A 25226-nucleotide genomic window follows, 5' to 3' on the forward strand; every position below is an offset into this window, starting at 1 on the left:
CAAAAAAAAAAAAAGGGTTTCCAGGATGAGATGGATCTTTGAGAATGTTTTGAACTTTCTTAAGGCAGCGGGAGCTATAAAGCTCTTCCAAAGAGGGGAGAGAGCAACCAATGATCCTCATTAACCCACTGGAGTGCTTTCCTATCTGCCACTGTGCAATTGGCAAACCATGCAGAGGTGCAGTAAGTTAAGATACTCTCTATGGTGCAGCAGTAGAAGATCATCCAGTTTTTCATTCAGTTGTTGTTTTCTGAGAAGCCTCAGGTAGTATAATCTCTGCTGGGCCCTTTTGACCAGGGCTGCAATGTGGACACCCCTGGTCAGGTCCTCTTTTATGGTAACACCCAGAAACTTAAAACTGGCCACTTTCTCCACTCGGTCTCCATTGATAAGCAAGGGCTGGATGTCTGATCTGTTCCTTCTATAGTCCACTATAAGCTCCTTGGTCTTATTGATGTTGAGGACCAAGTTATTGACTCCATACCACGAAAGCAACTGCTCCACCTCGTCTCAGTAGGCAGACTCATCCCCCCCCCCTCAGATAAGTCCCACCACCTTCAAAATTTGTTAAATTATGCGTTCTCAAGTATCTCTCGTTTCCAGCGCAAATAGAAATTTTGAAAGATATCCTGTTTGGGTAGGTCAAGGGTAGGGAAACTTGGCTCTTTTATCACTTATGGACTTCAACTCCCAGAATTCCCGAGTGAGCCATAAAAGGTTCCCCATCCCTGGCCTACTGGTTTTTCAGTTGTGGGGGAAATCAATTTTTGACTTGAATGGGACTGTTGAATATACAAACACATAAAGGTATGGGGAACCAGTAGGCCAGGGATGGGGAACCTTTTATGGCTCACTCAGGAATTCTGGGAGTTGAAGTCCATAAGTGATAGAAGAGCCAAGTTTCCCTACCCCTGGGGTAGGTTATTGATTAGCAATCGCCAAGTCCACGTGAAAAAAACAACCTTGTTTTTCTTTCGTTCGTTTATTTTTAACGTACGCCCCCACCACCACCACACACACCCTCAAAACTCCGCTTAACTTTAAGGCCTCGGTGTATTCAACATCCGGACCTGCCTCAACTTTTATTACGCTCACAAAGCACTGCGTTTATCTTGCGTTGGCGGGTCAGCCCTTTGCGGTATTCCCGGTGTGGTTCGCCAGGCGCCACCGCTCCTAATTCGCACCCCTCACCCCCACCCCACCCCACCCCACCCCGCAGCAGCAGCAGCAGCAGCAGCAGCCGCCGCACGCCGAAGCGGACGGGCTCCTCCTCCGGACCGAACTCGGCCGCAACTCCACCCCTTCGACCTCCGTCGGTAGCGGAAGCTGCGCGTTTTGGAGGCGCAAAGCCCTCGGAGGCGCGGTGGCAGAGATGGAGTGCGTCCGGCTTTTGAGGCAGCGGCTGCGGCCTGGCCTGCACTGTTTCTTTGGCAGGCGGCTTTGCTGCAGCTGCAGCCGCCGCTATGGTCCGCTCCTGGGAGGGAGCTGGTGGCGCTGTCCAAGTGGGGCGCCGCTGGGGTGCGGATCCGAAAAATGCCGGTGGCGCCGAAGTGGTGGACAGACCTTAATTTGCGCATGTAAGTCGTGCCCGCAGGCGTCGTTGTGTTCGTCCGCGCTGCCTTTGTGGGAAATAAATCACACGGGGTTTTCTTCTCTGGAGAAGAGGCGCAGAGCGTTGCTGCCTATAAGTCCTATGAACTCCGGCAGAAATCTCTGCACCCGGGTATGAATAAGGATTGAACCATTGGGTATCCTGGAGGGATATCCCCAAACTGCTCCGAAGTTCCCCAGTGAGGATAAAAACGGGTCTACAACTTTGCATCTTGAGGCGTTGGGCTTTTCCGCACAGATCAACTCGCCTAAACTTACCCGTCGTCAGAAAAAAAAAAAAAAAAGGTTTAATGAGTATGGTACAGGTAATCTTCAACTTACAACCACATCCTGAGCCCAAAATTTATGTTGTTCAGCGAGACATTTTTTGTGAGTTTTGTCCCGTTTTACAACCTTTCTTGCCAGAGTTGTTAAGGGAATCACTGAAGTTGATAAGTTAGTAACCTGGTTGTTAAGTGAATCTGGTTTCCCCATTGACTTTGCTTGCCAAAAGGTTGCAAAAGCTGACCATGTGACCTTGGGACACAGCAGTGGCCCTAAGTATGAACCAGTTGCCAAGCATCTGGACATCTGCAACTAGTATCTAGATCAGGGGTGTCCAACCTTGGCAACTTTAAGACTTGTGGACTTCAACTCCCAGAGTTCCTCAGCCAGCTGGCTGAGGAACTCTGGGAGTTGAAGTCCACAAGTCTTAAAGTTGCCAAGGTTGGACACCCCTGATCTAGATGATCTTCATTATTGAGCAGAAAGCACCAAACAGCTTGTTTTACCTTGACGCATGAAATGGCCATCAAGTCTCATAGTGCAGCCTCTTCCAATTATTATTTTTTAACTACCTAAGAAAATTCCATTGAGCATGCATCATTTTTAAGATATGTCCAGTGTCTTTTTTCCCCCAAAGTTGTTATTGGCCCTGCAGGAGGCATGGAAGATAGAGAAACCTGTGTTTTTCCATTGCAGAGTTCATAACAGCCTGGATACAGAAGAGCCAACAAGATAATTTCTGCCTAATGTTGCTGCTCTACTCAGAATCTAACAAGAAAATGCATGTTGTATGTGTGTCCAACTGCTTCAAAGCCAAAGAGTCAGGTCTTTGGTAGTCTTTGAAATATCAGTAGAGTTGGGGTGGAACTTCATTCCAGAGGCCAAGTGCTACTACATAAATGTTTCCAGAGCCTAGGCAGATGGCATTGCTTAATCAACGGAATGTGGAGTGCACCAGTCCTACCAGATCAAGCTGGCTGTACAAAAACAGTGGGATATTCTATAACTCCCATTGTTTCTTTACTTCTTAACTTTCAAGAATTCCAATTAAGTCGAGAGGTTTACATGCAACCAAGTCGAGGTTCTATTTTGACCTTAAAATGAATATCAAGATCAGGAGGATAAAGGGTGGCAGGCTCTCTAATTTCATTCTGGGATGAAATTTTGAATTAAAATTGCCATCACAGGCTGAATGCTACATTATCCTGCTTTTTCAGCATGCATTTCCATCAAAATGACACATGTACAGAAAATGCAAATAAAGGGCTTTGCCCCAATTGTAATAGTCTCATGTCTCTTGGGAACAGAAGGGGCTCTGTCCCCATCATCTCATTGCCAATCAAAGAATGAAACAGGCTTGAGTCCTGGACTTAAAATAGTGTCCCCCACCCCAAATACATGTCTTGTTTTGGCATTATCTTAGGAAAAACTAAGATATGTAAAACCTAGTGTTTATCAGGCATTACGCTGGAGGAAAGTACAGCAAGGGTCTTCAAACTTGGCAAGTTTAAGACTTGTGGACTTCAACTCCAGAATTCCTGAGCTAACATGACTGGAGGAGGAAGTCTGGGAGTTGAAGTCCACAAGTCTTAAAGCTATCAAGTTTGAAGACCCTTGGTTTAACAGTGATTAGAACAGGACAGTAGACAAGATTCAGATTGACCACAGACCTCATGCCAGTTCATTTTAATGCTGCCTTAAAGATGAATGAGCTCTTCAGCTTTTAATGCAGCAAGGCCTGTCATCCATGTTCAGTAGAAATTATATATGTCGATGTGTATAAATTATTATGATTTCTCATATCATTCCTTTGGCTTAAACAAAGCATTAGAAATTCGCTGTAGTATAAGGAGCTCATTTTCTTACCTTACCTCAATCACTAGACAGTTTGAGGACACTTTTGAAGATAACATACCTTGAAGAGAAGGATACCTTTGTACGTACAAATATTTCTTGTCCTCTGTTGTCTTCTTGAGGAATTCATTAGAAATCACCAAACTCTTTTACTTTCTGAGAGCTGCCTAATCTAATTTGTCATCAAGACCTGTGAAAGTTTTGATCAGCAATAGATTTGTAAGCTAAGGGGGCTAATATTGCACAATTGTTGATTGTGCCGAAAATAGATTGTCTGTATTCTGTGACACAGAGTTGGAAGGGAGATAATTGGGGATTACCAGGTATGTAGCCTAAACTGAGAATTTAAAAAACATCTCAGAAGACCATGTCCATCCCTTCTATCTTGTTTTCAATAAAACACTGCTTTGTGTCTGTAATGTAACCAGGAATTGAGCTGATTTTTTAAAAACGTTTTATTCTATGACATCTTTTCTCAAGGTAGGTGGTATTTATTACTGAACAACTTTCCTGCTGATTCTTCACATTATCTTACTCTTTATTAATAGCGTTTCTCCTCTGCTTCTCTTTAGATGCTCTTTCTCAGCACAGCAGCACAGAGGTGACTCAGGCTACTTTAGCCAGCGTGGCACCAGTATTTTCAGTGGTAAGTATTCCTTTGCAAGGCCATGATGTAGAAAAGCATAGATGAAGGATGACTCATGCTACGGGGGGGTGGGGGGAGAATAAAGATGAAAAATGACAGGTGAAATGCAGGGTTCATTTACAGTGTTGGATTGCAGGCAGAGTAGAAAAGAAATAAGAAATAAAATACTGTAAAAATTGGAAGGGCTAAAAATAAATCATCTGGCATTGGGCCACTAAATAGAAGAAAGTATGTATGCATCAATTGTCAATAAATGAATTGAGAGACGGATCTAAACATTCATTCTTTCCCAGTCGTGACTTTTAGATAATCTCTGCTGGCTACGGATTATGGGAGCTGAAGTCCAATCCCTCCAGAGATACCTCAAGGTCTATCATTTTAGAATTAAACTGTGATAAAACTTTCACACAATTGACTTATAACCATTATGTTGGTTCTGTTTGGACGTCTCAGTTTATAAAATATTGTCCACATCTACCCTTCTAACCCATAGCAGAAAACAGTGCATTTTTCAAAGCACTCTTCATTATGTGAATTGTATTGCCCTATTACTGACTGTATAAAATTCAATAGAAATCTATCTTAATTATACCTGATACTTATGAATAGTGGAAATGCTACCCATATTAAATAGGACAAATTGTATTTAATTTCAGAAAGTGCTATTGTCTTGTTTAAAAATGTTCTGTTTTCTTCCTTTTAGATGAAATTTGATAAAGAAGGCAATGTTACCTCCTATGGTATGTTTAATTCTTTTTTACTCATGAATTCAATAATAATATTTTACAGCCATGTTAGAATTTTTAAATAGATAATTGCAACATTAATAGTTTTTGGCAGTTTATCATTAAATCTGTTAAATTTCAGATAATTATTGGATTTGTTGAAGTGATAACTTTGAGAAACAATCTGTTTGTCCCAAGTGGTCTACGTTTTCATTTCATATTTCTATACTTTCTTTTTGGGGCAGAAAGAAAGAAAACAGAATTGTATCAGGAACTAAGTCTTCAAGCACGAGACCTACGGTTTCAACATCAAGTAAATATAACACCCAGGAATAACAAAATTATTATGAGGATGGAGGTAAGAAAAATATATGAAAACAGCTTTTAGTTATTTGGAAAACTTCTGAAATTTTTACACATGGCAAATTGAAGTAACATATTTCTTTTCCTTTATTTACTGATAAGTAAAATATTGTTTACCTCCTCCTCCCTGAAGTCTTCCAATATAATCAGTAAAAGGAGTTACTGCCTTTTTGTTTGTGTAGTACCAGTGTTTCAGAAAAGATTGGAATGAGGTGAGGTGAAGCAAGCTCAGGAGCCAATTCTTAAAGTTGAATTGTACCGTTTAAAAGGGCAAAACATGATGGAAATGGGAGAGAAAGAGCACAGTAGAGATGAGTTGATACAAAATCTCTAAATTGTGTCAAAGAGACCTAGGCTCATATTTTTATTTTATCAAGAAGCCTGGTAGAAAATCTTTTCGCCTAATGTACTACAGAGAATATGTGATAGGACAGTGAGGGCGAAGCTTTTGGGCCCCGAGTGCCCAAAACGTGCACATGTGCATACCCAAAAAACAACCCCCCCCTTCACATGCATGTACTTCCCCGTGCATGCACATGTGCCCCCACATGCACCCCGTCCCTGCGCATGCGTGACAGAGACCTGAAGGCCAGCTGGCCAGCGGGAGGCACTTGCGCATGCCTGGTGGAGCTGAGCTGGGGCAATGGGGTGCGTGCCCACAGAGGGCTCTGCGTGCCACCTGTGGCATGTGTGCCATAGGTTGACCACCATGGTGACAGACAACTTGGGGGGAATGGTGGAATCAGTACAATAAAAAAGAGCAACTAAAGTTGAATGAGCAAAACACACAAAAAGTAGAAACAAAAAAATAAAAATAGGAGACAGTTTGAAATTCAGGACTGTGCCAATAAAGAAAACAACTCATATCAAGCACCACCACTGAAACAGCTAAGAATTTTACATCTATTTGCTTCGGAGGAAATCCTCTTGCAATCCGTGAATCTGAGTAATCAGACATAGTCAAGAAATCCTAATTGTTTTTTAAAAAAAGTTTTTCCATCTTATAACAAACAACCCAAAGGATATGTTAGACAAGTCTGTTTGGGCATGTAATTAGACAGTATTACTGTAACAACTGAAGAAAACATAAGTATTGAGTGTTGGCTAATTTTCTTCTCTGCTTTTTTTAGTTTTTGAAGGCTGTGATAACACCAGAGTATCTTCTAATCCTAGACTATCGCAATACAAATCTGGAAAAATGGCTGTTCCAAGAACTGGCATCTCAGCTAGCTGGAGAAGGCCAACTAGTTACATATTCTTTGCCTTTTGAATTCAGAGCTATAGAAGCAATGCTGCAGTATTGGGTGAGCATACTTATGTTGTGCTAAGAGTGATTGTTGTGGACTTTCCCATACTGGAGCTCTCTGGACATGGTGAACTCCAAATTCCCAAGAGATCCGAGACTTTTAAGTCCAACATATATGACAGATAGATAACAGATAATCAGAGTTGGAAGGGACCTTGTAGGTCATCTAGTCCAACCCCCTGCCCAAGCAGGAAACCCTACACAATTTCTGACAGATGGCAGTCCAGTTTCTTCTTACAAGTCTCAAGTGATGCCGCTCCCACAACTTCCAAGGGCAAGTTGTTACATTGGTTGATTATTCTCACTGTCAGAAAGTTTCTCCTTATTTTCAGGTTAAATCTCTCCTTGTTCAGTTTCCATCCATTATTCCTTGTCTGGCCTTCGGGTGCTTTAGAAAATAGCTTGTGGCAGCCCCTCAAATATAGGAAGACTGCTATCATGTCTCCTCTGGTCCTTCTCTTCACAAGACTAGCCATGCCCAATTCCTGTAACCGTTCTTCGTATGTTTTAGTCTCCAGTCTCCTAATCTTCCTGGTTGCTCTTCTCTGTACTTTTTCTAGAGTCTCAACATCTTTTTATAGTGTGGTGACCAAAACTGGATGCAGTACTCTAGGTGTGGTCTTACTCAGGCTTTATAGAGTGGTATTAGTACCTCCCTTGATCTTGATTGTATCTCTCTGTTAATGCAACTTAGGGTTGCATTAGCTTTTTTGGCAGCTGCTGCACACTGCTGGCTCATATTTAGCTGGTTGTCCACTAAGACTCCAAGATCCCTCTCACAGCTACTGCTATTGAGCCTGGTTTCACCCAGTCTATATGGGTACTTTTGGTTTTTCTTGCCTAAGTGTAGGACTGTACTTTTCTCTACATTGAATTTCATTTTGTGAGATACGGCCCAGTGTTCTAGTCCAGAGGTCTCCAAACTTGGCCACTTTAAGACTTGTGGATTTCAACTCCCAGAATTCTCCAGCCAGCTATGCTGGCTGGAGAATTCTGGAAGTTGAAGTCCACAAGTCTTTAAGTGACCAAGTTTGTGGACCCCTGTTCTAGTCTGTCAAGATCCATCCATCCAGATCTTGAGCCTATCTTTTTGGGTGTTAGCTATTCCTGCCAGCTTAGTATCATCTGCAAATTTGGTAAGTTCCCCTTCTTGTTCCCTCATCTAAGTCGTTAATGAAGATACTGAAGAGTACTGGGCCTGAGATGGCAGTACATTGGGTCGAGAACATTATAATCATTGGTTGAAGGAGACAGATAAATATAGATAGTCCTCGACTTACGACCACAATTGAACCCCAAGTTTCCATTACTAAGCGAGACAGTTGTTAAGTGAGTTTTGCCCCTATTTATGACCTTTCTTGCCACAGTTGTTAAGTGAATCACTGCGGTTGCTTAAGTTAGGAACACAGCTGAAAAGTGAATCTGACTTTCCCATTGACTTTGCTTGTCAGAAAGTTATAAAAGGCGATTAGATAACCCGGAGACACTGCAACTATCATAAATATGAGTCAGTTGCCAAGCATCCGAATTTTGCTTTCATGGCCATGGGGATGCTGCAATGGCCGTAAGTGTGAAAAACAGTCATAAGTCACTATTTTTAGCAATGTTATAACTTCAGATGGTCACTAAATGAATAGTTTTAAGTTGAGGACTACTTGTATGAGATGGCTAAAAGGCAGTCCTTTTCTGTGACTTTAAATGGCCATCCTTATTAATTTATTCTGTACTTAAAAATTGTGTTTCTGGGCTAGTTTCCTGACAACTTCTGTAATTAGTAGAAAGCAAAAAAAAAAAAAAAAAAAATCAAAGGAAATTGTGAGATCCCTACAAGGAAAGAGAAAAGGGCTGACCTGACCACCAATGAAGATATTCTGGATTTCAGTTTGTTTGTTTTTTAATGTATTTAATGTAGTGTAATAACTGGCATGTATCAGAAGCAGTTTTGAGCGCAAATATTTACTTTCAAATATTTATATACTGCATGTTATTACATACATATCCAATACAATATCATAATAACATTAAATTAACTATTTGAATCAGTGGCAATGAGAAATAAAATAATAAAAGGTTTTACCCAGCGTCAGTATACAATAAGATTGCTATAGGTTTATTTCCAGTGAAAGGGTGTTCTGCATATATTTCAGCCTGCATTACAAATTTTGCCATAAGTTCAAGATTACATGTCTGTTTTGCTGGACAAAAGGATTTTTTAGAAGGCATTCTAAAAGAATTATTTTAATTCTTATGAAGGATCATGTTGTTATCTAGATCAGCTACCTGAGTGGCAAACTTAGCCATCTGCAGCCTCAAATTCTTGAAACTCTGGATGCTTTAGTGGATCCTAAGCTTTTGTCCCTGGATAGGAGTAAAGTCCATATTTTACTGCAAAATGGAAAGAGGTAAGCAAGTGTACACTCTCTTCAATTACCTTGAAGTAAGTTATAGTAAGCCATTTTCTTGAATCATATAACAGCTACACCACATATTACAACAAATTGCTTAAATCAAATATTAGGCAGGGGATAAAAGCACTGGTTGTTGTCTTGAATGCTGAATTGATTTGTTCAGTTCTACTTGATGCAGTTAATCTTTTTGATTTAACAGTTTAATATCACATGGTTGTGGAAATAAGACAATATAAATTATTACTGAAACAGATGAATTGTTTGAGCCTGATATAAAAACAAAACTAAATTTCTGTTTTAATTGTATATTACGAATCTGTTTGACAAAGAGAATCTGAGTGACAAAGAGAAAATGTTTTAGTGCCTTTGAAAACTATTAACAATAGAAGAAAATCAAATAATAGTCATTTTTAAAAATCTTGGTTAATAGGTCAATTTGAAAGTGGTACATTAATGTATTACATAAATATTAATATAATAGTTGTATAGCTATTACCACTTAACCTTTTCTGCTACATTAGAGAGGTAGCTAGATTCTTATAAATCCCAGCTGCTCCATAAAGGGAAAATGTCTTTCAAGTATCAGGTCCCAACTTCATTACATATTACATGAAAGATATTTTTGTATCTGCTAAACCAGATGACATATTCTTATTTCAATGGCTTCATATAACACGAAGCTGCTGTAAATGTTTATGGATACTGAGCATACTTTTAAGCATAAACAACCCACATTATTGCTCAGCTGTGAAGAGATTTCATGAATGATTCGCACTTTGGATTTTGACTTGACCCAGAAAGAAGTCTTTAACAGCAAGCTCATGTGTACAAACAGATCTTCAGAGAAATATTGGTTAATTTGAGAAACATGGTATGTTTTGCGATAGGTCTCGTATGCTTTTATTTTTCAGTTTGTCTGAATTAGAAACTGACCTTAAAGTTTTCAAAGAGACGATATTGGAAATCCTAGATGACAAAGAAGTCATGGAAGAACTGTGTCTAACTAAATGGACAGACCCAGAAGTATTGTAAGTATAAGTTGTAAAGGAATGTTTTTGGTAGTCCAAATTTCACTTCAAAGTTTTAGAGAAGGAGGAAACATAAGTTCCATTATTTTTTTAAACTGGTTAAGTTTCCAAATGCCTTAATTTTCCACTGCACAGCATAGCTATACTGCTCCCCTCAAAAGCACATCAAATGCTATCTTATCAGAAACCAATTGACCATTGTCTGACAATTATTGCTATTACCGTAGTTACCGTAGTTGACTTGTGACCTTGAAAAATATGTGGTTTCTGTAAAATATGAAGCCTGACAAATGCATTTTATTGGGCTCTCATCAAAATCTGTTTGATTTATCTACTTACAATAGAATTCTGTCACATGGTGTATTTCAGTCAAAATTAGATTTGGTTGCATTATTTTTTTAATGATTTTCTTGAGTTCAAATGGAATATAAATAAAAAGCAGAACCCTGAGTACCATTCAGATAATTCACCCCGGACTATGTAATAAAAAAAACTGAATGCTGTAAAACTAGCAAGTCATAAAGTCAGAAGAAAAAAGGAAGTAAAAAATTAAAAGATGAGAAAATATATGGGCAATAAAATCAGATAATATAGTAGTGGCAAATGCTATCTATTTTTCTACAACCTCAAATTCTAATTTTAATGCAACATGTTGCAAATCAGTTTTAGACTTAGATAAATCAAGGTCACGTGGAATCATTTTGTACCCTCTTCCTGTTCTGTTGGTAAAAAGCTAATTCAGCTTAATGAAAGCTGATTTCACTAAGACAGCCTTTAGAGCAGGCTCCTGGGCCATGGGCCACATGCAGCCCTGGAGTAATGCAGCTTCACAAGATATAATTTAAAATACCGTATATGCCGGCGTATAAGACGACCCGGCGTATAAGACGACCCCCCAACATTTCCACTCAAAATATAGTTTGTTATATACTCGCCCCCTCTTCCGCACGCCTTCCACTTTTGCACTTTTTTTTTTTTTTGAGGCACTTTTTGTCTACCGTGGAAACAAATCCCGTGAAGCCGAAAGGAGCAGCCAGCCTTCTCCAGCTCCCAAGGAAGCGAGGCTCGCACCGCCCGGGCTCCGCTGAGGTATCCGGCTGGGGCTGTCAGGAGTTGTTACCGCTGGCGCGGCTCCGCGCGCTCCAGTCCCGTGTTGCCTTGGGAAGGGAAAGGCAAAAAGGAAGAGCCGCGCGGCGCTTTGCAATGGCAGCAGCGGCTCCTGGTTTTGCCTTTCCCTTCCCGAGGCAACGCGGGACTGGAGCCGCGGAGCCGCGCCAGCGGTAACAACTCCTGACAGCCCCAGCCGGATACCTCAGCGGAGCTCGGCGGTGCGAGCCTCGCTTCCTTGGGAGCTGGGAGAAGGCTGGCTGCTCCTTTCGGCTTCACGGGATTCGCTTCCACGAATCAGGGCAAAAAAGTCGCAAAAGTGCCTCAGCCGCGGGCAGCCGCAGTGCTTCCCAATTACTATTTGCCGGCGTATAAGGCGACCCGGCGTATAAGACGACCCCCCCAATTGGAGGCATCTTTTTCAGGGCAAAAAAGTCGTCTTATACGCCGGCAAATACGGTATTTTTGAAAAAGGAAGTTTGCTATTTACATACATATACTATATATTTTATTTGTGACCCAAGACAATATATTTTATTTGTGACCCTCTTCATTCAGTGAGGCCCAGGCAGGCCAAAAGGTTGGACACACCTGGTTTAGAATCTGAAACCTGAACTTCCCAAATTGCATAGTTACTGTTTTTAATTCTAATCCAGGCATAATATAATCCAAACCTCCTCAGACGTAGATAAATTCTATGTTTGGGGAATATACTGAACAAAACATTAACATCTTTAAACCTTAATTTCTAAAATACTGGTTCAGCATTGTATTAATATGTATTAACTGGAGAATGTGGCTAAGTCATGTGTGCTAGGATGGCTTCCAGTTTATTTAAACTCCTACGTAGGATGACAGCCTGCCCTTTCTAAATATCTGTTGGAAAGCCCGATAAACCCTAAAAGATTTTGTTTGTAATCGGCCTAGTTTTCAAAATCAAACAAAACATTTGTTGTTCCTTCATTTCATACGTACACTACCACAATCTCCACGGATACAGGAAAAAAATAAACAATATACAATAAATTAGTGCTAGTCAATCTTTGGTCATTCTTAATGCGTGGACGTCATCTCCCAGAAATCTGGGAGTTGACATCCATGTATCTTAAATTTGCAAAACACTGCAGTAGATAAAAATGAAAGGTCTAGCAACTAATGAAAATATAAAATAATATTAACCAGAATTTAACCAAATTAAGATGGAATCAAAGTCAAAATTAGCTCTGAAGTATTCTGTTCTGAGCAGCTTAACAAGTTAGGATAGGAGCCAGCTGGAGATATGCCTGAAGCCATTCCAAAGAACTGATACAGCTTCAGAAAAGCAATTCTGTTGAGTTTTGGCTCCTTCCGTTTTTTAAAGTAAGAGCACTGCTAATAAACTTTCCCAGTGAAATCAAAATGGCCAGGCCAATTCCATTGGCAAAAATTAGATCCAGCAGATAACTTGCAGCCTAGATAACTTGTAGGTCTTAAAGATTAATTCCAGGACTTGAAACACTGCACCAGGAAGCCTGTTAGAAACCAGTGCAGGGCCCACAGTACTGGTGTAATGAGCTCCCACCAATGAATAGCAATGAGCACACGAATTGCTGCGCTTCTGGATCAGCTGCAGATTTCAAACAATCTTCAAAGGCAGTCCCATGCAAAACATGTTGTAATAGTCTAAGTCAGGTTGATAAGGATATGAATCATTGTAGCAAAACATAATGCTTTCATTGCCATTGAAACCACCATTTTCATATAAAAACGTATCGTTTTACAGAAAAATCCTGAGTGTTTTACCGTCCATTAAAAATTATTAATTTGTCAATTTGTTTAAAATATATAAATGGAATTAACACAAATACTCGCAAAATGTGTTTAAGCTATGAAGCTATATTCATTTCATACATTCTTCTCCACAAAGTCATAGGATATTTTAACCCCTCTCTTAATATCCTCTTTTATTTGAGCTGTACAATATGAGATAATCATTTCATACATAACAAGATTTTCTCAAGATCAAAGCAATAAAGAAGTCAGAGTTTTGTTTTTCCTAATTGTAGCTACCTTATCACCACTACACGTTATTAGATTTATTCCAATATAGTACTGTATATCCACAACATTTACCACATTATTGTACCATTTCTACACTATTAATTAAAGATATGTTTATTGATTTATCTTCTTTATTTTCTGGGTAGAAATAATTTATAATCATTAAAAAAGCCCAAGGTAAGTTTGGTTACAAGCTTGTATTCCATATGGATTATTAATAAGGGCATTCTAGTTTGAAAATCCCACTTTAAAAATATTTTGAAATATAAAACCCACAGAATAACAACAGAATATGATCTCTCAGGTAAACAGGTTAATCAGGAGTTTGTTAGATTTCTCTATAATAAGTACATAGTGTTTCATTGCCTGGATAGGAAAAAAAATCTGCAGTAACTGAAAACCTCAATTTGAATATGCTTAGAGGCAGATGAATGGCAGTGTTGCCAATCCAATGTACAACTAAAGATTCTTCCTAATTGCGAAATAATACTACATTCTTAATATACTCTTAATACTACATTCATACTAGATGTCATTCAAGTGATAGTGATCCTCAGATTTTAAATGCTGCTAGAAAGAACTGGAAAAAAACTGAATTTTCATTTACTATTGTATTGCCATATACTATCACCATGGTTTCTGTTTGCAATGGGTCTTATGGTTATTGTTCACAGTGAGGCAAGTCTTTCTGGAATTGACCATGTGGAGGAGATGGAACTGCTGCTGGAAAATTACTATAGGCAGTCAGAAGATCTTATGAATGAAACCCGGGAACTTAAAATACTGATTGATGATTCTGAAAGTATCATCTTTATCAACTTAGACAGGTAGCTGTGTGGAGCATATTGTTAAAATTTAACATACACTTTTTAAAACTCATTTGACATTTAGATTAAAAAATAGTTGTGTTTATAAAGCTCTTTCTCAGATGAAATGTATAAATTTATTTTGTATTCCTCTGAATTATTTGGTAATTTTAATAAATTATGTTACTATGCACATTCCATTATCAGTGCTAACTTGACAAAGCTTGTTTTGGTTTTGAATTAAATTAATTTTTTGAATTAAGCTAATGGTTCTACAGATGGACTGATAGATTTCTGTCAGTAATGAAATCAACCTAACTATAAGCTATTCTGGCTACATAAACAGTCCCTAACATTTGTAACTGTAGAAAACTTTGTAGGCAAGTTAACCAGCATGTATGTCATGTGGGGAACTGATCTTCTTCCCAGCAGTGGGAAGATCAGCTGGAGACAACAGGGCCAGCAAAATGCAGGGTGGCCAAAAGGGTGAGATAGGGCCTTCTGGGATAGTATTTTTCAAACTTGGCCATTTTAAGATGTGTGGACTGAGGACCTCTGGGAATTAAGGGCCGTACATTCTTAAAGATGCCAAGCTTTAAAAACTCTGTTCTAGAGCAACAGTAGCATTAAGTGGATGGTACCATAGGTTGGGCTAAACTGTGTAAATGGTAGTGACTAGTGGTATATTTTTAAAAAATAGTTGTAAACTGGGTTGCTACTCCTAGAAGCAAGTATGAAAGAGCGTCTTCTCCAAAGTTGTTTAAATCTCTAAAGCAAATGTAACTGTCATATTTAATCCTTCAATTTAACAGAGTTATATTTTATCTTTTTAGCCATCGTAATGTTATGATGAGGTTGAACTTGCAGCTGACCATGGGTACTTTTTCAATCTCGCTTTTTGGATTGATAGGAGTAGCATTTGGTATGAATCTGGAATCATCATTTGAAGAGGTAAGAAACAATACTGAAAACAACATTTCTAGATATTTTTGTAAAATATTCCAGTAAAGCCACAAAGACTGCTTTTAATTACATGGTTGCATTAACTGGCTATTAGAACTTGACAATAGGATATTTGTTGTTTCATAAATATCACGAGAGCATTGTTTCAGACTATTTATGGTTTCCTTTATTCTTGATGGGATGAATAGCAGCCTTGCTTGTTTTATGTCAGGTTAGATCAAAAGGCTGGCAATTCAGCTTGGTGAAAGCTGCACTAGTGATCATAACCATATCTGAAAAAAAGCTGTCTTCTTTAGCCAGTCCTCTTTAAAGGGCAGAAAAAGTTTCTGCAAGATCCAATGAAGTAAATGGGGGAGGAAGCTTAAAGCCATTGTCTTTCTTCAATGAACCCCAATGGAAAGAAAAGCATCCATTGTGTATACCTGGATCTGTTCACTGTCCATGTCATTTCCACAGGACTGATATATTAAATGCTACTCCTGGATAAATAAATCTGATAACCTCAGTTACTAAGAGTCATTTTTAAAAATGTAGTAACATTTAAAAACGAATGAGTAATCTGAGGTGGGAATCATTCATTGTGTGCTCTTACCATATTAGAACCATGGAATGTTTTGGCTGGTGACAGGAATTATGTTCCTAGGCAGTGGCTTAATTTGGCGGCGCCTGCTTACATTTCTTGGGCGGCATCTAGAACCGTCAATGCTTCCACCAGTAAGTATTCTTTCACTTACTACTGCATTAAGCTACCTCATTCCTCCCCAACATTGTAGAGCTTAATTCTCATATGCAGGTATATCGGGAATAAAACCATCAACAAAACTCAGTTTGAATCATGAGTATTGTATAATACTTTTCTATCTACTTTATCAGACTCTTGTCTTCCTAGAACTTCAGGGTGTGATTCCTTGTTCTACATTCTGGGATTACAGAGGACAACTGCGATCTGATTTTTTTTGCAGAGACCTGAGAACCATTCTTTTGTATCTGTTGTATGGAAGAGGCTTAGTTTGTCATATATCTTGCTGGAGTTTTTAATTTTTAATTCATGAGATCCAGTATTCTGTAGTGGCTAAGATACTGGACTAGCACTAAGGAGACCCAGATTTAAATCCCACCCTTAGCCATAAAAGCCTGTTGAGTGATTTTGGCCCGGTCACTCTGTTACAACTTCACCTATCTCGTGGGGTTGTTATGGGGGGGAAATGAGAGGAGGGAATACACTACCTTGAGTTCATGAATAAAAGGTGGTACATCAATAAAACAAACAGGACAATGAATTATTGTGTATTTCTAGTTCTCTCCTCTGCGTTTAGACCAAGTGATGTTAATCTACAAGCTTTATTCAGATCCTGATTTCCATCGCTTAGCTTTTTGTTCTTGATAATGCTTGCAAGCATATTGAAGATTAAAAATTTATTTTGTATATGCATATTCTTTACAGGATGGCTTTGCTGCTGTGTCTGCCTTAAATTGTGTCTTCCTGCTGTGATCATAGCACCATTTACCCTCCAAGACAACGCATCCTAATTTCAGGCAGAATTCTTTCTTTTTTAAAAAAATTTTTATTAATTTTAAAGACAAACAAATCATCATTAACCATTACATGCTTGAACCTTTTTCCATTATAAATTTTACAAGTCAAATAAAACCTTATTTTATACAATATAATTCTATTTTAAACCATTTCCATGTAAGCATACAAATACCTCTTTTCCAGTTTCTCTTTACTTCTCTTTACTCTTATTCAATTTCACTATTATTATTTCTTCTATTTCTTTCTGACTTGGTTACCATTATTCTCATTCTATATTTCTGCAAGGTTTTATTAATTCTCCCAGAAACATAAACACACAACACACAAACATATAATAAATCTTTTAGGAAAGTAACTTGGCCCCAGGTACCTCTCTCTACATGGACTTCAATTATATTCATGCTCATCTTACATGTCATTACCTATTTTATTTACCATTCTATGTCTTCTATATTGGCTTCTCCACACATTTCACTCTTCTTAATTCTATCTTATTTAATCCATCTTAATTTAAGTCATTATATTTGTATCTTTTGTCCATTCTTTATTATCCCTTTGTCTCATTCCTTATAATAATAAAAAAAAGAATTTCTCCTGAAATCACTAAACAGAGTATGATGACTTTCTATCTTCCCCCTAAAATAATTAGATTAACATTTAAAATAACACCTAATACCCAATCTGATTCTGCTTGGTACATTCTATCTACTAATTTTTTTAATAAAGAAAAATAATAAATCCAAACTGATTAAATACATAGTTAAATAATAGATCTAAATATTGAATCTTATAACATTCCCATTGCCTTTTCCAAAGACAAATGCTACAATAATAATTTTATAATAACATCAATACCATAGTCATATTAAACTCTTTAATTAAAACTCAATATTCTAAACATTCCCTTTAATATTTTATTAGATTTTAAAATCAATCATTACTAAACATTTCAACATTTTAATCTCTTATTAACTCTTAAACCATTCTAATTTTCTATTTCTAATACAAATGCTACAATACCATCTTATGTACCTTGCAAAATCTTTTTAAAGAAATTATACTTTACCCTTTGTCCCTAAAAAAGATTCCTCTTTTCCCATCTGATTTCAAAACTTTGTGGCTTTTCTCCACCTTTTCCCTTTCTTTCTTCTCCCACCAGACCTTTCTACCCCCCCTTCTCCTAGCCTCTGCCTTACTGGCTTCCCTTCTCTGTTGTGTTCCTTTTTTCTTTTGTTTACTATCATTATATTGATTTTGCACCTTATTTTTCTCTTTCTTGAGTGTTTTTTAAATCTTAAGTCCTTCATTTTCCTTCCTTTCTTCCTTCCTTCTTTCTTAGTTAAATTTTGAAATTCATTAAAGATGGCTTCTTCTTCTTCTTCTTCTTCTTCTTCTTCTTCTTCTTCTTCTTCTTCTTCTTCTTCTTCTTCTTCTTCTTCTTCTTCTTCTTCTTCTTCTTCTTCTTCTGCCTCCATCTGTTGTAGTGTTTGTTGATAAGTAACAAGCGCCATTTCTAAAAAAAGGAAGGCTTCTTTCACACCATCTTCGCCATCTTTTTTGTTTGCTCATATTCTTTTCTCAGTTCCTCAACAGAAAAAGCCATTATAAATCTTTTCTTTTCTTTTTTTTCCCCTCTTTCTTCTTGCAACAACCAAGATATTTCAAAAAATAGAACAATCCCAAAGTCATCAATCAATCCAAGCCAAGACAAAATTCTCACTTTCTCTTCCTGGGGTAGTATCAATCAAAAAGAAAGTCCAAATCTGTATCTTAAGCCTCATTGCAATACATTTCAGTCTTCAAATCCTTAAGGCATCTCCTCCAACAAAATCTTAACATATAAATATATTCTTTGTCCTCTCCCTTCCCACTTATCACATAAAGCCAGTTTTTACCTAAAAAGACAGGTTTCTCAGTATCCACTTGTTGATTCCGTAGGGAAGGAGAGTAAACTTTCCTTTCAGCATCTCAAAATTGCCGCTTATTTTCTCTTCTGGAAAGTATCATTCAAAAAGCCATAATTTCCAGGAATTGTGTTAAATATGTCTTAGAGTCCTGGGTCAACCAAGAAAAACTTTCACTCTCAAAGGCTTTCTCCTCTTCCTCCTGCGCATTCTTACCCAGCTGCCGGCTTCTTTGTGGAGGCCATTACGGACTGCCGCTGCACCGTCTTGGAAAAGGGGTTCTGCCGGCCGGGAGGGGTCTGCAACACCCCAAACCCTCTCCGGATCCCCCTATCTTCAGCCGCCCCTGCAGGTGCAGCCTTAGCTCCAAACCCGTCCGGATCGGAGCACCAAAGCAGCTAGCGCAGCAGGGATCGCGCAGTGTCGCGAATCCCTGCTGCTCTCGAAGCCGACAAACCGGAAGTCCCAGGCAGAATTCTTAATAACCTGCCAGAATGAACTTCTGCTTTCTGGCAGACTTTTGAAGGGAGGCTCCAATTTTAAAAACTCAGATGTAGTCCTTTAAGAACTTATTCTGCTTAACAGTGATTATACATGGCTTAGCAGAGATGCACACAATTGATAAACCTCCATTTGATTCTGAGAGCATATTTTAGGTATACATAGTTGTCAACTAGGGACAAGCCAGATTTCCCCTTTGCACCTTAATTGGATATGACTTCAGTCTTTGCTCTATTAGATTTAGAGTTTGACATATTTTAAGCAAATAATAGCTATATGCTGCCAATGCTCATAAGCAGAAGTACAGTATAGATCTGGAGTGTCCACCCTGGCAACTTTAAAACCTCTGGACTTCAACTCCCAGAATTCCCCAGTCAGCTGGCTAGGGAATTCTGGGAGTTGAAGTCCACAAGTCTTAAAATTGGCCCTGGTATAGATAATGAACCAGCTCATTCTACATATGAGGTTGAAAGAGGTAAGTGTGGCTGTGCCAGTTAACTAGTGCAAGCAACCTTCCTTTTGCTTACTTAAGCACAACACTAACTTCCACTAACTAACCAGTTTTCACAATCCTTATTCTGTTATCTTTTCCTTTAGATGCCGGCTTTATTGAAAAAAACGCAGTCAGCCAATGGAAAAGTAGAGTTTAAGAATGTTTTCAAAACAGAAACCTTTGAGTCAAGCAGAAGTACAATGACCAACCAATGACAGGAATACTCCAGGATAACTTGAACTTGAGACTATCATTATGGATTTACTTTTTCAAAAAAATGTAGCAGCCTTTACCATTTGACTGTATTATATCCCAAAAATAAGAAGTTAAAAATCTTCAGTTCTTGAGAGAAGACTTCAGAGTTTTGAATACCCCAGTAGAAAATTTAAATCATGTAAATGTTAAAAACATCCCCTTTTTTCCTTTAACTAATGCCTTCTGTGGGAATTCTGGTAAAGTTTAACTTTTTGCCAATATAAGAAAACCGTGTCTACCCTAATAATAGTTTCACACATGTTCCTTTATAGGTATAGTTCATAAAAGGCAAAAAGTATTGTCTAAATTATTTCTAAAGAGAGATATATTTATGTAAACATAGTGTTATCTCTGATAACAAATTCTTTTTTAAACATAATATACCACTGTGTTAATTTCATGTTCTATTGTTTAGATTCAGTATTTTGTAAAGACACTGCTTTATTGCTATTTCTTCAGTTACTGGATTCCGAAAGGTAAAAATTTTATATTCCTGTCATAATTACCAAAAATAGAGTTACTAGTACTGTTTTAGGAGAAAGCTCCCCCTTTTAAAGGAGGCTTCGTTTGTGAAGTTCGTGGAACCTCCTTAAAAAGGAGCGTATGAGAAAAGTACTACTTGCTTGCAGAAGGTTGCCATGAGGCAGGCAGCCTTTGTCAGAAAGCTGAGATTCACATTGCATCACATCAGCCGGGCTCTTCTGCAAAAACAGAAAGGTAATTTGGGTGCTGCTGAACCCTGGAGCAGAGAGAGGAGCAGGCCGAGTCCTGCAAGTCCCTTGGGTGGCCAGATGGGAAGTAGGCCTTGGCTTACAGGCTGTAATTGCCGTATCACTTCTACAGACCCTCTTTAGGCTCCTTTGCATAGCTTCAAAGAGCCACTTGGAAGCAGGCCGATGCCTGGAGAAATTCCAAGGGTCAGGCCCTTGGGTGGCTGGATGGGAAGTAGGCCTCGGCCTAGAGCAAAGGTGGGCAATTAATTTTCCCAAAGGATCACATGAGAAACGGACTCTTGTGGAGAGGTGTTGCTGTACCTGTCAACACCTTTGCTGCCACTGCCCCAACACCACCGCCACACTGATAACTTTTCCCCAACGTGGGGCAGATGGGTTGTAAATTGCCCATGTCTGGCCTAGAGACTGTAACTGCCTGGATGTGCCAGTCACTTCTGACCAGTGTTAGGCTCCCTTGCATGGCTGAATAAGCCAGCTTGGAAGCATGTAATGGCCTACAGGAATATTGAGGGGAAGGGAGCAGAGTACTGATTGCCTCAGGGGTGAGGGAGGCCCTGCTAGGCCTGTGGTAGGTGGCCCTGGGCCTATGTTAGGCCACCAAGCGCTTTCCAGATTCCTGGGGCACCCCATGCTCCTCTTAACAACCTGCACATTCATTTAATGATTGCATTGGGGAGAACAGGAATAGGGTTTGTTAAGTGAGACACTCAATGGTTGTCATGACATGCCACTGTGATGGGCAGGTTCCATTATGGTAGTAAGTCAAGAGTTACCTGAACTTTTATCTCAGTGTAGCTTCAGACTCATGACAGTAATTGTAAAATGAAGTCAGAGCTATGACTTTATTCAGAGTGGTTCCAAAATGCTACTCAGAAAAACAGTACTTAACTGCTTGTACTGCATCAAAGGCAAATTAATAAATATTTCAGTCACTATCTAGATCATTTAACTTAATATAGTACATTAATTAATTATCCTAAATAGTATCAAGAAAATCTGATTCATGGTAGACAAAATTGGGAATGAGTTGGAGTACAAGAAGCTGTAATAGTATTAGCTCAGGTTTTTCACCTCTAACAAGATTCAATCTGGGTTGATCACCAGGACTAGAGGTTTAGATTTCCAAACTTTTGGAATCGTTCTGAACCTTATCTTCTGTTCACCAGAAATAGGGTCCAGAATGGTTTCAAAAGCCTCTAGTGACCAACCCACATTGGATGTGACAACATTATCCTTGGACATGTATATTTATCTTCACTTATTGGGACGCAGTGGCTAAGATGCTGAGCTTGTCGATCAGAAAGGCCGGTGGTTCAGTGGTTCAAATCCCGGGCACCACATAATAGAGTGAGCTCCCGTTACTTGTCCCAGTTTCTGCCAACCTAGCAGTTCGAAAGCATGTAAAAATGCAAGTAGAAAAATAGGGATCGCCTTTGGTGAGAAGGTAATGGCATTCTGTGCGCCTTCAGCATTTAGTCATGCCGGCCACATGACCAGGGAGACGTCTGTGGACAGTGCTGGCTCTTCGGCTTTGTAACGGAGATGAGCACCACCCCCTAGAGCCAGAAATGACTAGCACGTATATGTGAGGGGAACCTTTACCTTTATCGTCCATAGTGACTAACAACTCCCCCAAATTTTGAGTACAGTTTTCTTCTATTGCCATCTGTTACTTTTCTTCTATAGCCGTCTGTTACTTGATCCTTTCAACTAGAAGTGTTGGGATCAAACCTAGGCCTTCCCATACATGAGCTATACAAATTACTTAACAGTGTAGTTGGAATATTGAGACAACTTCTTAAGTTTACTGAATTTATCAAATATTGGTTCTCTAATGTTAGAAAGAACTGCATTGCATAGAAAATGTATAAATTCCTCTTACTAGACAGTTTGGACTAGAAATAAGTAACTATTTGTTCTGAAGGAAAACCATTTTAATACCTTGCATTGTCTCCATGTCATATCAATATGCTTGGCCATGAATCATGTCTAGGATCAGTCGTCAACAACTGAGTAAGATAACAAGTTTAATGCAATGGAAGTCAAATGAGTTATTGGCAAAAAAAAATACTGATTTCTTTAAATAGCTCTTACCTAAAGGCCACAAAGTTCTGGAGCTTCAACTCATGTTCTTTATAGAAGTATTGTTATGCTACTTAATAATGTATAAAGTTATAATACTAGAGATAAAGAGAAAATCTATTTTATTGATGCTGGTTTTGTATAACTCAATATTTACGATTCTTCTTGGCTTTGTTCTCCAATATACTAAATCTGAGTCTGTTGGAATATTTTTTTAAAAATAAAGACTATATCTGTTGTCATGCAACTGTTAAAATAGCCAAGGGCCAAAAGCTGCAAAATATTTAGAAAAACTTCCCCTCATTATTCCATTTAACATGAACATCTTAAAAAATACACTAATTTTAAGAGGCATGATTAACTCCCCAAAAGGTTTAGTATTGTTCATATACTAAGTCAGGAGCAGGTTTGTTATGCTGTTCTGCTTTCAAGAATTACTGGTGCACAAAACTCGGGATTACTTCACTGAAGTGATTCTTTGAAACACAATGATAATCAGAAGGTGTAAAGAAAAAGCCTTCCACTAAGTCGGGCTTTAGTTGAACTCCTTTCAGCAGCTACGACAACTTCACTCTGTCAAGGCAGAAAACAACTATTAATAGTGGGAAACTATTAATAGGGAAAAACCTATCCTGAATTTTTTGTGATTTTTGCATTATTTTGTTGACTGGAAAATGACAGCCAGAATTTTCATCTGGCATGGCCTTCATCTAGGAATTGGGGAAATTATACTTTCCATACATTCGGAGGGCACTAAATTAATTGAAGAGCCAGTTTGACCTATTGATTAAGGCAATGGACTAGAGTTCTAATCTTGCCTTAGGCATAAAGCCAGCTCAGTGATTTTGGGCCATTCTGTCTCAGAGTTAGGAAACAGGCAATAGCAAACCTATTTCTGAAAAAACTTGCCAAGAAAACTGCAGGGATTTGTCCAGGCAGTCATCCAAGAATCAGACTCCATGGAACGGAAAACAAAAAAAGTCAGATTGGAAAGATTAAATGCTAAATGATGGGGGGGGGGAGATGTAGCAAGCATGGAGTTTTCCACAAATAATTTTGGTTTTCTGTGGGTTAAAAGTCAATTCAGTATGTTTTCTTTATAATACTAGTAATAAACAGCAAACAATTGACAATCTGGGCTTGTTTTCCATTGTGAGAAAAACAAGTACTACTTGTTTTAATTACCTTTTCTCCAGTTTTCATTGTAAGAAGAGTACTCCCAAATCTTGATTTTCCCTGCAAGGAGAATATATAGCCACCAATGACATACTCTGTAATTAAGGTGTTCACTGCTGCTCCTACCAAGTTGCTACTAAAGCAGTACTGGAATGCAATATCTATTGAGCAAACAGCTTCAGGTGACCAAATGAATAAAGATACCTGTTATAGCACTGAGGTTAAGCAATACCAAATGTTGTTAAACTAATTTTTAAAACCACCAGAAAGTAATCTGTTCTCTGGCAAGGATCTTTCTCTTGACAATCTGCTAGGTAGATTGAAAGGCATGACTTGTTGAGCTGTTGACTGTGCCTAGCTTCAATTCTCCAAAAGCCACTGTCCTCAATCAAAATAACATTTTTGCTTAGTCAAATGTCTGATTGAAATCAATGGTTCAATAATAGGAACAAGCTCTAAACTTACTAAAAACTGCACTTGTCAAAAGTATCCAACTTTAATTACTATATCTTATGCTAATGATGACTGATTAAATATCATTAATTGGTAAGTGTTAAATACTGCCCCAATGTTACGTATCCATACTGTTTGAAAACTTTTCTCTACGTGTGATAATTTCATGCTTGAGTGTGGTTGAGTGAAAAAGGAGGATTATTTTCCTGGCCCTAATGGATTATTAGTATGATGCTAGATTAGAAACAGCAAGACTTTTATTCTAACTTGAAACTAAAAAAATTGGCGTTTTCACATTTTAATCAAGTGACAGTTTAATAGTTAAAGATTCCTGAGTGCTCATGTTAAATAAAGCAATAATCATGTCAAAACATTTTATTACCATACCTCTGGAGAAATTATAACATACTGTGCCTGGGAAAAGAAAAAAGAGAAAAGAATGAAAGGCTACCATTATTTTTAACGGTACAATAATCAATTACAAATATTTCTAAAGGGTTTCTGGGTTGATGAATATGCCTGATTTCTTTTATGGAAACTCATTTCAGTGCAGAAACTTATTCTATATAATCTGCTGAGCAGGAGCAATACACAATCATACAATTTTTGGTTCACATGCATAGGTTTTAATTAATTTGTGTGTAAAAAGGTTAAATATTTAGCTGTTTTGCTTTAGTTTAGTGAAGTATTTTTCCACCTTTTTTGAAGCCTTGTTTTTGTTAAGTTACCTAAAAAGAACACAAAACAAAACCTAATAGAGCTTTTTTTTCTTCAGCTTCACAAATTATATGTAATTAGCTATGTTTTTGAAATGATTCAGTTTTATTATAAACCAATAATATGGTTACGCTATTGCTGCTTAGTTTTATGTTCAGGTAATATCAAAGTTAACTTTTAAAAGGAATTTTAATTGTACTGTTTTGACATTTAAATAAAAAATATAATTTTAACTAGTTTTCTTAAAGCTATT

At 38.2% G+C, this 25226-nt stretch overlaps 2 protein-coding genes and 1 long non-coding RNA gene across 6 annotated transcripts in view; 1 reads left to right on the forward strand and 2 right to left on the reverse strand.

The window, feature by feature from the left end:
* The first annotated feature begins 1323 nt into the window (after nt 1–1323).
* On the forward strand, nt 1324–25206 carry MRS2 (magnesium transporter MRS2). The gene is made up of 11 exons (XM_087961407.1): nt 1324–1577; nt 4302–4375; nt 5079–5115; nt 5346–5458; nt 6594–6767; nt 9041–9171; nt 10089–10205; nt 14027–14179; nt 14992–15109; nt 15722–15835; nt 19661–25206. Exons 1-11 carry the CDS (start codon nt 1373–1375, stop codon nt 19769–19771), a joined length of 1347 nt encoding a protein of 448 aa, XP_087817533.1. The 5' UTR covers nt 1324–1372; the 3' UTR covers nt 19772–25206.
* On the reverse strand, nt 1539–2670 carry LOC148131435 (uncharacterized). The gene is made up of 2 exons (XR_015748841.1): nt 2326–2670; nt 1539–2187 (listed from the first exon to the last, which is right to left on the reverse strand). It is a non-coding gene; the product is annotated as an uncharacterized LOC148131435 (long non-coding RNA).
* Nucleotides 22733–25226, reverse strand: part of GPLD1 (glycosylphosphatidylinositol specific phospholipase D1) — a 37689-nt gene continuing 35195 nt past the window's right edge. For all 4 annotated transcript variants that reach the window (XM_087961405.1, XM_026669970.2, XM_026669969.2 and 1 more), the window contains 3 exons: nt 24644–24670; nt 23813–23863; nt 22733–23200 (listed from right to left, as the gene is read on the reverse strand). In XM_087961405.1, coding sequence (XP_087817531.1) covers nt 23123–23200; nt 23813–23863; nt 24644–24670 — 156 coding nt within the window. In that variant the 3' untranslated portion in view covers nt 22733–23122. The remainder of the gene's footprint in view (nt 23201–23812; nt 23864–24643; nt 24671–25226) is intronic.

Source organism: Notechis scutatus, chromosome 3 (genome assembly GCF_049901735.1).
Source record: "Notechis scutatus isolate UNSWTSFEM ecotype Mainland chromosome 3, rNotScu1.2, whole genome shotgun sequence".
NCBI classification, from domain to species: Eukaryota; Metazoa; Chordata; class Lepidosauria; order Squamata; family Elapidae; genus Notechis; species Notechis scutatus.